Source organism: Physeter macrocephalus, chromosome 12 (genome assembly GCF_002837175.3).
Source record: "Physeter macrocephalus isolate SW-GA chromosome 12, ASM283717v5, whole genome shotgun sequence".
Taxonomy (NCBI): domain Eukaryota; kingdom Metazoa; phylum Chordata; class Mammalia; order Artiodactyla; family Physeteridae; genus Physeter; species Physeter macrocephalus.
In genome coordinates, this window is record NC_041225.1 from 76,370,466 (window position 1) to 76,385,120 (window position 14,655).

General features: G+C 37.9%; 1 protein-coding gene across 3 annotated transcripts in view; it reads left to right on the forward strand.

Moving 5' to 3' along the window:
* SANBR (SANT and BTB domain regulator of CSR) overlaps positions 1–12,336 on the forward strand; it is a 62,137-nt gene extending 49,801 nt beyond the window's left edge. The window contains exons 15-20 of one of the 3 annotated variants that reach the window (XM_024133589.3): positions 6,231–6,322; positions 7,543–7,571; positions 7,651–7,724; positions 8,210–8,298; positions 10,422–10,513; positions 11,401–12,336. In XM_024133589.3, the coding sequence (XP_023989357.1) occupies positions 6,231–6,322; positions 7,543–7,571; positions 7,651–7,724; positions 8,210–8,298; positions 10,422–10,513; positions 11,401–11,437 (413 nt within the window). In that variant the 3' untranslated portion in view covers positions 11,438–12,336. Of the gene's footprint in view, positions 1–6,230; positions 6,323–7,542; positions 7,572–7,650; positions 7,725–8,209; positions 8,299–10,421; positions 10,514–10,932; positions 11,111–11,400 lie in introns of those variants that run through there. The other 2 variants (XM_024133590.3, XR_002893322.2) reach the window with 2 other exon arrangements.
* Positions 12,337–14,655: the final 2,319 nt, after the last annotated feature.

A 14,655-nucleotide genomic window follows, 5' to 3' on the forward strand; every position in this document is an offset into this window, starting at 1 on the left:
CCGCAGAAATACAAAGCATCCTAAGAGACTACTACAGGCAACTCTATGCCAATAAAATGGACAACCTGGAAGAAATGGACAAATTCTTAGGAAGGTATAACCTTCCAAGACTGAATCAGGAAGAAATAGAAAATACGAACAGACCAATCACAAGTAATGATATTGAAACTGTGATTAAAAATCTTCCACCAAACAAAAGTCCAGGACCAGATGGCTTCACAGGTGTATTCTATCAAACATTTAGAGAAGAGCTAACACCCATCCTTCGCAAATTCTTCCAAACAATTGCAGAGGAAGGAACGCTCCCAAACTCATTCTACGAGGCCACCATCACCCTGATACCAAAACCAGAAAAAGATGTCACAAAGAAAGAAAACTACAGGCCAATATCACTGATGAACATAGATGCAAAAATCCTCAACAAAATACTAGCAAGCAGAATCAAACAACACATTAAAAGGATCATACACTATGATCAAGTGGGATTTATCCCAGGGATGCAAGGATTCTTCAATATATGCAAATCAATCAATGTGATACACCATATTAACAAATTGGAAAATAAAAAACATGATCAAAAAAAGCTTTTAAATATTAACAAAATCCAGCAAAAAAAAAGATTAATGTATCAAGTAATTGACCAAGTAATGTTTACATCAGGAATGCAAATTTGATTTTACATTTGGAAATACATTTCACCATATTAACAGAATAAAGGAGAAAATCCATATCATCGTCTAAAAAAAAATTTATTTTATTAATTTATTTTTGGCTATGTTGGGTCTTCGTCGCTGCTCACGGGCTTTCTGTAATTGCGGTGAGCAGGGGCTGCTCTTCTTTGTGGTGCACAGGCTTCTCATTGTGCTGGCTTCTCTTGTTGCAGAGCACAGGCTCTAGGCACGCAGGCTTCAGTAGTTGCAGCACGTGGGCTCAGTAGTTGTGGCTCCCGGGCTCTAGAGCACAGGCTCAGTAGTTGTGGCGCACGGGCTTAGTTGCTCCGCGGCATGTGGGATCTTCCCGGACCAGGACTTGAACACATGTCGCCTGCATTGGCAGGTGGATTCTCAACCACTGCACCACCAGGGAAGCCCCTTGCTTTTTAAAATAATTAATTAACTTATTTATTTATTTATTTTTGGCTGCTTTGGGTCTTCGTTGCTGCATGTGGGCTTTCTCTAGTTGTGGTGAGTGGGGACTGCTCTTCGTTGCGGTGCGCAGGCTTCTCATTGTGGTAGCTTCTCTTGTTGCAGAGCACGGGCTCTAGGCACGCGGGCTTCAGTAGTGTGGCACGCAGGCTCAGTAGTTGTGGCTCATGGGATCTATAGCGCAGGCTCAGTAGTTGTGGTGCACGGGCTTAGTTGCTCCACGGCATGTGGGATCTTCTCAGAGCAGGGCTCGAATCCGTGTCCCCTGCACTGGCAGGCAGATTCTTAACCACTGTGCCACCAGGGAAGTCCCTGCTTTTGTTTTTGAAGTACAGTTTTCTTGATATATAATTCTTTGTTAATAACAGTTTTTTCTTTTAGCACTTTAAATATGTTGTTTCAATGTCTTCTGGCCTTGATTGTTTCTGATGAGAAGTCAGTCATTGTGATAAAATTGGTCTCATATATCTCAATCTTTTTCCTTGTTTTTTACAGAGGCTAAAATTTCCAGTGGTGGTAGTTTTCATTCTTGTCTTGTTCTTTATTCAATGATAATGCCTTTAGTGTTTAACCATTAAACATAATATTGGCCAGATTTAAAAATAAATAAATAAATATGTCATTTCAATGTCTTCTGGCCTCCATTGTTTCTGATGAGAAGTCAGTCATTGTGATAAAATTGTTCCCCTTTGTATGTAATGTGCACTTTTAATCATGCTGCTTTCCAGATTTTCTTTTTATCTTTAACTTTTAGAAGCTTAACTGTGATATGCCTAGATGTGACTTTCTTTGTGTTTATCTTACTTGGGATTTGTTGACCTTCTTGGATCTGTAAATTAATGTTATCTTACAATAGTTATTTCTTTAAGTATTTTTTTTGCCCCTTTCTCTCACTCGTTTTCTGGAGCTCCAGTACACCTATGACCTTTTGATAACTTCACATTCACTGATTCATTTTTCTGCCATTTCACATTTTCTCTTGAGCCCATCTGGTACATTTTTTCATTTCAATTATTGTGCCTTTCAGCTCTAGAATTTCCCCCTGGTTCTTTTATACTTTACGTTTCTCTGTTGAGATTCTCTATGTGCTTACTCAATACTACCATTTTTCCTTTGAACATATTTATAATCGTTGCTTTGAAGTTATTTTCTCCTAAGTCCAACATGCTGGCCCTCTCAGAATCAGTTGCTATTGACTGTTTCTTTTCAGAGTGTTTTCTGACTGTTTCTTTTCTTTTCACTTTCTTTATCTCATAACTTTTCCGTGAAAACTGGACATCGTAGATTATCTTTGTGCAACTCTGAAATCTCTTTTGTTCTTCTGAGGATTGTTGGGATTTTTGTTCTAGTAAACAACTAACCTGCGGGAGCCAAACTGCAAAATCCGTCTCCTGGCTGGTATGCAGTGGATGGTGTTTTTCATAGGTTTTTTGGCTGCTGACTGCTACTGCGTTAGCCTGCACACCACCAGGGGCCACACCAGCCTGTGTAGTTTAGTGGTCAGCCAAGGATTTGGACAGAATTTATATTCAGATTTGGGGGCTCACCTGCTTAGTGGTTTCCTTGCTTTTTGGGTTCCCTCCTAGATTCCTACTTGTTTTTCCAGTTCCCAAGTCTGACCTCTGATACCTCAAGCCTATAAGACTCTCAGAAGCTCAAGCTAAAGGCAGTTTGGGGAAATCATTCAGTCAGAAGGCACAAGAAACTCCCACATCTCACAAAGAACAGTTCTGTCTTGCAAGGATCAACACCCCACCCTAGTTTCTGCTTGCCTTTTTAGCGGGGCTTCATAGGGTCTCCCATATACCTGCAGAGTTTAACACTCAGCTAGGAATTTGGGCATAGTTTATACTCACATTTTAGACCTCAAGTCTCTTTCTTGCTTCCATATTTTCCCCTTTAAATTTCCAGCTTCTTGGGGATTCCCTGGCAGTCCAGTGGTTAGGACTCCACGCTTCCACTGCAGGGAGCATGGGTTCAATCCCTGGTCAGGGAACTAAGATCCCACAAGCCACGTGGCACGGCCAAAAAAAAAATTCCAGCTTCTCTGTTGCTTCGAACTTTATCATCTTCTCCCTAGAACTCAAGGCTGTAATTTTCCTCCCTGAACTGGGGAGGTGGGGAAGTGCCCTCAGACAAGAAAGCCACAAAGTCACAGTTCTTAGCTCTTGCATCTTTCAAACGTAAACATTGAACTTTCTATCTTCCTTTGACTATTCCCCAGTGCCTGCAGATGGTTGTTTATAATATTTTTGTTCTGTTTTTAGGGAAGGAATTGTCCAACCTTTTCACACTGCCATTATCATATGTCACACCCTAAAATTTCTAACCCTATTAGAAATTTTATAACACTTAAATCTCCCACTTTAACAAAGAGACACGTCAGGGGCTCAGGGCTTGCCAGCAGGCAAATAAATCTATCCAGATTATTGATGTTGTTTTGTCTTTATTCTGTTATCTTCAAAATTATCTTCTATGTAGCACATTTTACAGGTTTTTCATTTATGGTAGTGATAAAGTTTCCCTTTTAAGATAGAGCAGGGCTTCCCTGGTGGCGCAGTGGTTGAGAATCCGCCTGTCGATGCAGGGTACACGGGTTCGTGCCCCGGTCCGGGAAGATCCCACATGCCGCAGAGCGGCTGGGCCCGTGAGCCATGGCCGCTGAGCCTGCGCGTCCGGAGCCTGTGCTCCGCAACGGTCAATACTACCATTTTTCCTTTGAACATATTTATAATCGTTGCTTTGAAGTTATTTTCTCCTAAGTCCAACATGCTGGCCCTCTCAGAATCAGTTGCTATTGACTGTTTCTTTTCAGAGTGTTTTCTGACTGTTTCTTTTCTTTTCACTTTCTTTATCTCATAACTTTTCCGTGAAAACTGGACATCGTAGATTATCTTTGTGCAACTCTGAAATCTCTTTTGTTCTTCTGAGGATTGTTGGGATTTTTGTTCTAGTAAACAACTAACCTGCGGGAGCCAAACTGCAAAATCCGTCTCCTGGCTGGTATGCAGTGGATGGTGTTTTTCATAGGTTTTTTGGCTGCTGACTGCTACTGCGTTAGCCTGCACACCACCAGGGGCCACACCAGCCTGTGTAGTTTAGTGGTCAGCCAAGGATTTGGACAGAATTTATATTCAGATTTGGGGGCTCACCTGCTTAGTGGTTTCCTTGCTTTTTGGGTTCCCTCCTAGATTCCTACTTGTTTTTCCAGTTCCCAAGTCTGACCTCTGATACCTCAAGCCTATAAGACTCTCAGAAGCTCAAGCTAAAGGCAGTTTGGGGAAATCATTCAGTCAGAAGGCACAAGAAACTCCCACATCTCACAAAGAACAGTTCTGTCTTGCAAGGATCAACACCCCACCCTAGTTTCTGCTTGCCTTTTTAGCGGGGCTTCATAGGGTCTCCCATATACCTGCAGAGTTTAACACTCAGCTAGGAATTTGGGCATAGTTTATACTCACATTTTAGACCTCAAGTCTCTTTCTTGCTTCCATATTTTCCCCTTTAAATTTCCAGCTTCTTGGGGATTCCCTGGCAGTCCAGTGGTTAGGACTCCACGCTTCCACTGCAGGGAGCATGGGTTCAATCCCTGGTCAGGGAACTAAGATCCCACAAGCCACGTGGCACGGCCAAAAAAAAAATTCCAGCTTCTCTGTTGCTTCGAACTTTATCATCTTCTCCCTAGAACTCAAGGCTGTAATTTTCCTCCCTGAACTGGGGAGGTGGGGAAGTGCCCTCAGACAAGAAAGCCACAAAGTCACAGTTCTTAGCTCTTGCATCTTTCAAACGTAAACATTGAACTTTCTATCTTCCTTTGACTATTCCCCAGTGCCTGCAGATGGTTGTTTATAATATTTTTGTTCTGTTTTTAGGGAAGGAATTGTCCAACCTTTTCACACTGCCATTATCATATGTCACACCCTAAAATTTCTAACCCTATTAGAAATTTTATAACACTTAAATCTCCCACTTTAACAAAGAGACACGTCAGGGGCTCAGGGCTTGCCAGCAGGCAAATAAATCTATCCAGATTATTGATGTTGTTTTGTCTTTATTCTGTTATCTTCAAAATTATCTTCTATGTAGCACATTTTACAGGTTTTTCATTTATGGTAGTGATAAAGTTTCCCTTTTAAGATAGAGCAGGGCTTCCCTGGTGGCGCAGTGGTTGAGAATCCGCCTGTCGATGCAGGGTACACGGGTTCGTGCCCCGGTCCGGGAAGATCCCACATGCCGCAGAGCGGCTGGGCCCGTGAGCCATGGCCGCTGAGCCTGCGCGTCCGGAGCCTGTGCTCCGCAACGGGAGAGGCCACAGCAGTGAGAGGCCCGCGTACCACAAAAAAAAAAAAAAAAAAAAAAAGAGCAAAAAGTGTGAAGGTGGTGTACAAATAATTGATATTTGGGAAACAGTGATCTAATTTGCTATTCTTAACCTTCAAACATTGTTTTTAGAGAAATACTTCTTTCCCCTCCATCTTTTTTGCCTCTCTCCTTTCTCCACTAAACTGTCAGCCAGAGTAAAGCAGAATACTGACTGCAGGAATGCCTTAGTTTCAAATATACTTTGTCCCAGATCTGGTTCCTCACAAGATCATTTATGTTCTACCTCCATTTTTACCTTCATAGCCCACCTCCTGCATGAACAAAAGACATTTTAAAGATTTTTTTGTGAGCTCTTCTCTCCTCCCATTCTCAAATTCGTTTTTTCTGGGTTATAGTTATTTTTTATATAAAAAATTTTTAATTAGGAGGTGTGACTCCACTGTCAAATTAGATTCAGAGAAAGAAATATGAATAATTTCCCCCAACATTTTCTGTATTTAATTTCACTGGCACTTGGAATTCATTTCCCTCATTTTTTCCGCAAAGATTTTCACCAAGTAGAAAGAAGAAAAGTAATTAAAATGAACCTCTGTAAAGCACTTTTAATTTGATTTCTCCATATATTTATTTTTTATCCCAAGGCAATTTGTTAGTTTTTAAAAACAATGTTTTATTTTTCAGTGGTTTTATTGTTTGAATGTGACAAGTGCATGGGAAAAGTATATGGGACTTATGCTCATAACATTGACCTTCTGTTATCAGGGAAAAAGGAGAAGCCAAAGAAATTCACTAAACAACCAAAAAAGCAGATGTCTTCACCCTGTGGTCAGAAGAAAGAAAAGGCACTGGAGAAGGTAACACTAAATTATCTATTACTATTCTAAAGTTCATATTGAGAAATAAGCAGGTACAGCCAGGAAAAATTCGAAAAAGAAGAGTAATAAGTGCCACAGTGGAATGCTAGCAGTGTAAAAATGAGTGAAGAATCACAATAAACACTGAGATTAAAGATCTCTAAGGTATATTGACACATGAAAAAAGGAAAGTGAGTTTGGGGGAGAGAAATTAGGGGTTTGGGATTAGCATATACAAACTACTACTATATATAAAATAGATAAACAGCAAGATCCTACTGTATAGCACAGGGAACTATATTCAATGTCTTGTAATAAACTATAATGGAAAATAATGTGAAAAAGAACATATGTATATAAAACTGAATCACTTTACACCAGAAACTAATACAACATTGTAAAGTAACTATACTTCAATAAAAAGAAAAAAGGAAAAGTGCAGAGCAGTATGTATAGTGGCATATTATGCTACCATTTTTGTAGAATAGATGAAGGAATATATATGAATTTTCTTGTATATCCATAAAATATCTGTGGAAAGCTATACAAGAAATTGATAAAATTAGTTGCCCCTAAGGAAGGGAACTGAATGTCTGGGGGACAGAGGCTTTTTAATATATGTGCTGTTTGTACTTCTTGAATTCTGAACCAGTATTACTTATTCAAAAAATAAGTAGGCTTTAAATTTTTTAAATAAATATTTTATGACCTTTTAAAATTATTCTTATTTCCCCATGCCTTCAAAGGAATGAGTAAAAAGCCAGGTGGGAATAAGAGAACAGTATAACTACAGTTGGCTAAAAGAGAAACTATAGATTCTAAAAATGTGTGAAAAGCTGGGGTTCAAACAAGTTCCACACAATATATGTTGGACGGATTGTATGTTCATTTCCATGTTAAGGACCACAGGCACAGAATGAGTGAATTCTAAAAGACTGCATAGAGGTGGTGGGCTTCCAGGTCAGACAAGTAAAACTGGGTTCAAATTCTAGGTCTGTTTCTCTGTGGAAAGTTTCTTAACTTCTCTGAAGCTGTTTATTATAGAGATAATAGTAGCACCTATCTCACATGGTAATTGCAAGGCTTCAGTGAAAGAATGCTTGTAATGCTCTTGGTACAGTATCTTGCACCCAATAAATGTAAACCCTTTTTGTATTACCTATAACGCTAATCAATAAATATGTTCTAATTGGGCCTTAATGTTGTCTACTTTTTTTTAGTCAACTTCTAGAGATGTATCTCCTTTCATGTGAGTATTGCTCCTTAATCCAGTCAGATGTTCATTGTAAAAGCATCAGTGCTGATTTTTGTTTAATTTTTTTCAATAGTGTGAGTATGCAGAAGAATAAGTGGGATGCCACAAGATCCTTGAGATTCAACCAAGATGCACAAAGAGAAGATGGTAAGTTTTATTATTTGTGTAATGTACAAGTTAGGTCTAAATAGCAATGATAGGAATCTTTTATTTTATGAAGTATGCTGAATAGCTTTAAAGATTCCAACTGGAATAAGGCCCAGAATTAGCACATTCCCTTAGGCATCAACCAGAGTTTCATTACTAGACAATCCCAGTAGATAATATGTTGTTTTATGTATCTGTCATTTTTGAGGCCTCTCAGACTGACTTTCACCCACTACTTCCACTCTCAAGAAGGCTGAATATGTCTTAGGCTGATTTACAGTAATATTAAAAGCAGCATAGTTATCTGTATGTGAGCTATTTTGCCACTTGCAGCCTAAAATCCTTCAAAGATAAATAGGTGTATGTGTCTATAAATAATATCCAGTGATATTTTCATAAACTCTTGATGATTGCAATCTTCTTTAAGAAATAAAAGTAATAAAACATCCTCATAAAAAGTAAGGTTTATTAATTTTTACCTTCAGATCAACGGCGGATGTCTGAAATTACAGGGCACCTAATAAAGATGAGATTGGGTGATCTGGACCGAGTCAAGTCAAAGGAAGCAAAAGAAGTAAGAATTATGTACTCGTGTACTGTGCTTGCTTGGATATGCCTTCCTACTTTATTTTCATCATAAGTATAAAGATGCTTTATAATTTTAAGAGTAAATTTTTTATATATTTTTATATTCTGTACCAGTTAGCCAGTTTGTTCACATAAGTTTTTCACCACCTCTTACAGTCCATAGGTCCTCTCTATAACACACATAGTAAAGTACGTTGTTACTGAAAGTGTAATGTCCAACCAAGAGCAGATTAACTCTGTACTGCAGACTGTCCAGAGGGTGACCCCCTGGAAGTTGCTCATTTTCATCAACTCTGCATGCAGTGCTTAGACTTTATCTTTAAAATAAGATGTTATCTTGATGAAAATGATCACAAGAAATACCTTACTCTTACTGAATTACATGTTAGTCATAACATTGTGTATCATCATTAGTACCAGTATTATGTATTCACAGTAACACTTGACCCTAATTCTTTTATTTAAAAATTTACTTCCCTACAAGAACAAAACACAGGGGCTTCCCTGGTGGCGCAGTGGTTGCGCGTCCGCCTGCCAATGCAGGGGAACCGGGTTCGCGCCCCGGTCCGGGAGGATCCCACATGCCGCGGAGCGGCTGGGCCCGTGAGCCATGGCCGCTGAGCCTGCGCGTCCGGAGCCTGTGCTCCGCAACGGGAGAGGCCACAACAGAGGGAGGCCCGCATACCACAAAAAAAAAAAAAAAAAAAAAAAAAAAAAACAAGAACAAAACACAGGAAAAAAATCTTTATCACCATGGGTTAGGCAAATATTTCTTAGCTACCACACCAAAAGTATTATCCATAAAAGAAAAAAATTGGCAAATTGGACTTCATCAAAATTTAAACTTCTTTTTGAAAGGCATTATTAAGAGAATGAAAAGACAAGCCATAAACTATGAGAATATATGTGTAAAATATTTATTTGGTAAAGGATTTGTATCCAAAATATATAAAGACTTCTCAAAACTCAATAATAAAATAAACAATCCAATGACAATAAGTGGGGAAAAGATTAATCATACACTTCAGAAAGAAGGGATACAGGTGGCAAATAAGCACAGGAAAAGATGCAATATCATTAGGGAAATGTAAATTAACACCTCAGCAAGATACCACTATACACCCACTAGAATGTCTAAAAAAAGTTTTTGTTTTTGTTTTTTTTTTTTGGCTGCATTGGGTCTTCGTTGCTGCGCGCGGGCTTTCTCTATTTGTGTCGAGCGGGGGCTCTTCTTCGTTGTGGTGTGCGGGCTTCTCATTGCGGTGGCTTCTCTTGTGTGGAGCACGGGCTATAGGCGTGCGGGTTTCAGTAGTTGTGGCTTGAGGGCTCTAGAGCACAGGCAAGCTCAGTAGTTGTGGCACACGGGCATAGTTGCACTGCAGCTAAAAAAGTTTTTTAAATATGCTGGCAAGAATATAGAGCAACTGGAACTCTCGTATATAGCTAGTAAGGATGCAAAAGGGAATGGCTACTTGGGAAAACAGTTTAGCTGTTTCTTATAGCATTAACTGTTTACTCACCATACAGATCATTTCACACATATCTTTACAGTGGCTTTATTTAGAATTGCCAAGAGCTAGAAACAACCCAAATGTCCTTTACATGATAAATGAGTAAGACTGTAGAATAGATAAAAAGAATGAGCTATTGATACATGCTGCAACATAGATGAATATCCTACACATTATGCTAAGCAAAAGGAGCCAGATTCAGAAGGCTACAGACTGTATGTTTCTATTTATATAATGTTCTGGGAAATGCAAAAGTATAGGGACATAAAACAAGTCAGTGCTTGCCAGGAATTGGTAGTGTCAAATCATTGGACTTAAAAGGGGCACAAGGGGATTTTCTTGGGGTGTTTGAACTGTTTTATGTCTCCATTATGAGTGGTTACACAACTGTATGCATTTGTCAAAACTCAGAACAGTGCACTAAAATGGGTGAATTTTACTTATATAAAATAATAAAAATAAATTGTAACTCAGAGCCTGAATTTAAAAAATCAAAATAAAATTACTTCTAAGTTAAAAAGTAATGCCATTTCAATAAAGCAGAGCTTCTATTGGTTCCTTAAAGATAATAACTTAATTTTTCTCCTTTACTGTGCAGTTTGCAGGAGGTATTTATTCCAGGATCGAAGCACAAATCAAGGCCTCAGTGCCAGTCAATGCACGGCAAAGCAGCTCGGAGAAAAACACAAGGTGAATCAGCATAAATGAATTCAGGATGCCACTAGCTTTGAAGTGATTTTTTTTTTTTTTGGAAAAATCGTATGAACACTAGAAGCACATAATTTGAGTTTGGTTTTATTTTGTTTCGGGGATATGATCATCAAGACATTAATTAGAACCAGATTTTAACTTAAAAGTTAAGACTTTAAGAGGTCATGATCACAAAATTTAATGAAAGTATACTTTTTTAAAAGTTTAATGTTTATTGAGTCAGCTCTGTTCTGAGCCAACTGCTGATAAAAATGTAAGCTATAGTGTAAATTAGCAGAATTTTTATACTATTTGTAGATAATATATTACTACTTTATATAAATCATTGAAACCTTTCTTGTTTCTTGTTCTGTCTCTCTTAATAAAATCTAATTTGTATGTTCTGTGTCATTTTACAGCACAGATTTTCTTTGAAAGAGTAACAGTTACTGAGATTTGATTATTAATACTACAGATCCAAATGCCTTATCTACAATTCTGAAATCCAGAAAGCTCAGAAAGCCAAAAGCTTTTTTCATACATTTGTGGCAACTCAAGCCTGACCTGAGCTACTGTGGTACTATTTATAGTTTTTATTTATCCCACTTAATGTAAATGCTCATTTGTTTCACTGAAGAGGTATTAATGTGTTTGGTTGTGGGGCACTGCTCCAGATTCATAATGTACAATATATGTACATATTATTTCCCCCAAATTAAAAAATACCTGAATTCCAAAATACATCTCCAAGAATTTTTGAAAATGGATTATGGAGCTACATGAAGTTTCATTAAACTTTGACACTGTCAAGCAAACATGACCTAAAGCAGTGGCAACTTATTGTTTTAGAAGCACCTCTGACCTTCTTTTCTGTTTAAAAAATCTAGGTCTAAAAGTCGTTTTGGTCAAGGTCGGCCTGCGTAAAGCACCTTAAAATATAACTAAGAAGACAGAAGACTCACCTCTGGCCATCTGAAATTGTTCATCGCTTCTTGAAGGTCTTCAGAACGATGACTTCTAAATGTTTTAAGTTATTTATTCTTGCAAGCCACATAAATCGTAGTGCTAAGAGAAATATATAGTTAGGTCTTATGAAATCTAATTGTAAATATGAAACTTCTTAAATCTTATTTTCCTTTGGTGTGATGCTAGGCTATATGTAGAAAATTAGTATTTACAGATTTGCATAGTTAAGGCTCCTAGTATTTGTTATCCTTTATTTATTTGAAAGAGAAGAGGTCTAAACTCTCAAGTAGCTAAGAGTTTTTTAAGACCTTACAAATTAGGGGAACACAGCTGGTAGTGGTATGGTACATGTGCACTAATTATAGTATGTCTTTTGGGCTGTAAATTTTGGGATAGCACTGAGAACTGCAATTTGTGTGATGAAATTTCCGGTGATGTTAATTTTAAGTTTGCATGACTATTAAGGAGTTACAGATTTCAAGACTGCATTAAATAAATTTTCAAGATGAAGTAGTTCCTGTGTTGGGCAGAAGCCTTAATTTTTTTCAGCATTATTCCATAGAAAGCACAATGTTAATCCAACTTTTTTTTTTTAGTTGTGTTTTTTTGTTGTTGGTTTGGTTTTTTTTTAGTTTTTAGTACTTATTATTGGTCATCTGAGCTGGAATTACTGATTATTACCTCTTTCTTCTGTGAAGCTAGTGCCATTCTGAATTTGTTAAAATAACCGTTGATAATTTTAAGGCTAGTAAATCATTTCAGTTGTATGAGACACCCACTGTACAGTTCTCAGGGCACTAAAACTCAACCATATTTCTATAGCCATTCGAATAGCCCCTTAAAACATTTATAATTAGTTATTACTTTAGAGATGTCTAGAAGGAAAGATTCCCAAATACACTTGATGGATGAAAAATTGCATATATTTAAGAAAAATCAAAATCAAATTCTATTCTATAGATCATGTTTTAATTTTCTAACCAAGCAGAAAGAGTGCTCAGGGAAAATTTGTTCCAAACCATAAGCATATAAAAATTATGCGTTTGGAAATTACTTATATGTAGGTCTCTGAAAAACTTTAAGATGCACTGTTTCTATTTTTAGTCTTCCTTTGCCTTATAATTGAAATTTCTTCAAATTAGAGAACAGACTTTGTGTATGACAGAACAGCAATTTCTATTGAAATGTCCAAGTGTTACACTCAGTTTAGACGTACAGAAATCATTATTTTTAATGAGTGTTTTAGTTGGTAAATGAAGCTAGATTTTATTTTATGTTATATGTATGGCTTTGCCAAGATTTTTGAACTTCTGTTTGGGAATTTTGTTGCAGTCGATATATTTTTCAATTGTTTGGTATTTTTGAAACAGATTATAAAATTTTTATTTTCAAAAGAAAATGTTTTATACTACATGATCTGTATGCCCTGTTAAATACCAGCGTCTTGTTTAGTTTACTCTGATCAAAAGGGTTTAGGTTTGTACATGTTCTACAGTGCTGTGGCGGTCACAATTAAAAGAGGAAAATATGCTCATTTGATTTTTAACTGATGGTAACAAGGCAAATTACTTCTCCCCTGGGGGGACTGTACCGCTGAATTTTTACAAACAATTTATCAGAATTTGATTTTCTTCAGAATGTGCTTTTAATTTTGTGGACGTCTGTAATTCATAGCACAGGTACCACAAACATTTTAATCAAACTCGTAATAGCATTTGTTTTGCCAAATACTTTGAGGTTTTATCTTCCATTAATTCTGAATTCACATTTATTTAATTGAAATAAACATTAATGACAAAAGTTGTTTGCAAAGTCCCCTGATCTGAATCATTCCATCTTCTCAAAAATGTTCGGATGGGCTCTAGTTCACAGGTTTTCATGGAAGAGGTGAACTTTGTAAATTTTAAGGTTGTTTTAAATGAGATTATCCTGGTAAAGATTCAGCAAAACATTTAAGGGTAAAATACTGCAGAAAAGATAGTTTGGTAACAGTGCTGATTCCATACTGTTGGATCATTTTGCTATTGTCCTTCTTCAGAACACTCAGCCAGGTATTGTGAGATATGCTAAGTGCTTTGGAAGCAGAGGCTGAAGCCCTATCATGCTAATCTGCCAAAGGCAAATCTTAGTATGAAAACAAACAAACAAACAAAAACCCTTTTATCTCCAGTACCTCGAATTAATTCTTCAACCCTCAACTATTCCTTAAAGAACTATTATGAACCTCACCTTTTCACACCGCTCAGTTAAAAGGCACTGGGGATACCTAGCCAGTCCAGTACTTTTTAAATATTTATTTATTTATTTTTGGCTGCATTGGGTCTTCGTTGCTGCGCGCGGGCTTTCTCTGTGGCAGTCGGGGGTTACTCTTCGTTGAGGTGCGGTGGCTCCTCTTTGTTGCGGAGCACGAGCTCTAGGCGCGCAGGCTCAGTGGTTGTGGCTCACGGGCTCAGTAGTTGTGACGTGAAGGCTCTAGAGCACAGGCTCAGTATTTGTGGCACGCTGGCTTAGTTGCTCCGCAGCATGTGGGATCTTCCCTGACCAGGGCTCGAACCTGTGTCCCCTGCATTGGCAGGTGGATTCTTAACCACTGCGCAACCAGGGAAGTCCCTAGCCAGTCCAATTCTAATTGGCTAGCTCTCTCATTTAAAGCTGATCTATTGGGGAGGATGATATGGGGATAATATTATTTCCACTTTTATAGGACTGTTGGGGGGGGTAAATGATTTAGAGATCTAAAACAATTAGCACAGTGTTTTCTGGCTAATCGTAAGGCCTCCAGAAATGTTAACTATTATTATTGTTGCACTGTGGGATCTTAGTTCCCTGACCAGGGATTAAACCCGGGCCCTTTGCAGTGAGAGTGCAGAGTCCTAACTGCTGGACCACCAGGGAATTCCCTGTTATTTTAATATTTGGGAAGTTCCCTTAAAAGTCTTTAAGATGGGAGATTGATATCCCTCTTCCTATAACTTGAGTTGCTAAGACTGATGTGTGTTTGTTTAATGCAAGAAAGAAAAGAGGCACATAATAGTTCAGTGGTTGCTGTGGCATCATTTGTTACTTTGTTATACTAAACCTCTTGCTTCATTTAAGCAGTGTAATAAACAGGATTTGTAGGAAGAGGTAGGAAAACTATTTCCTGCTATGTGGTGGTGAGTGACCTGTGCTGTCTT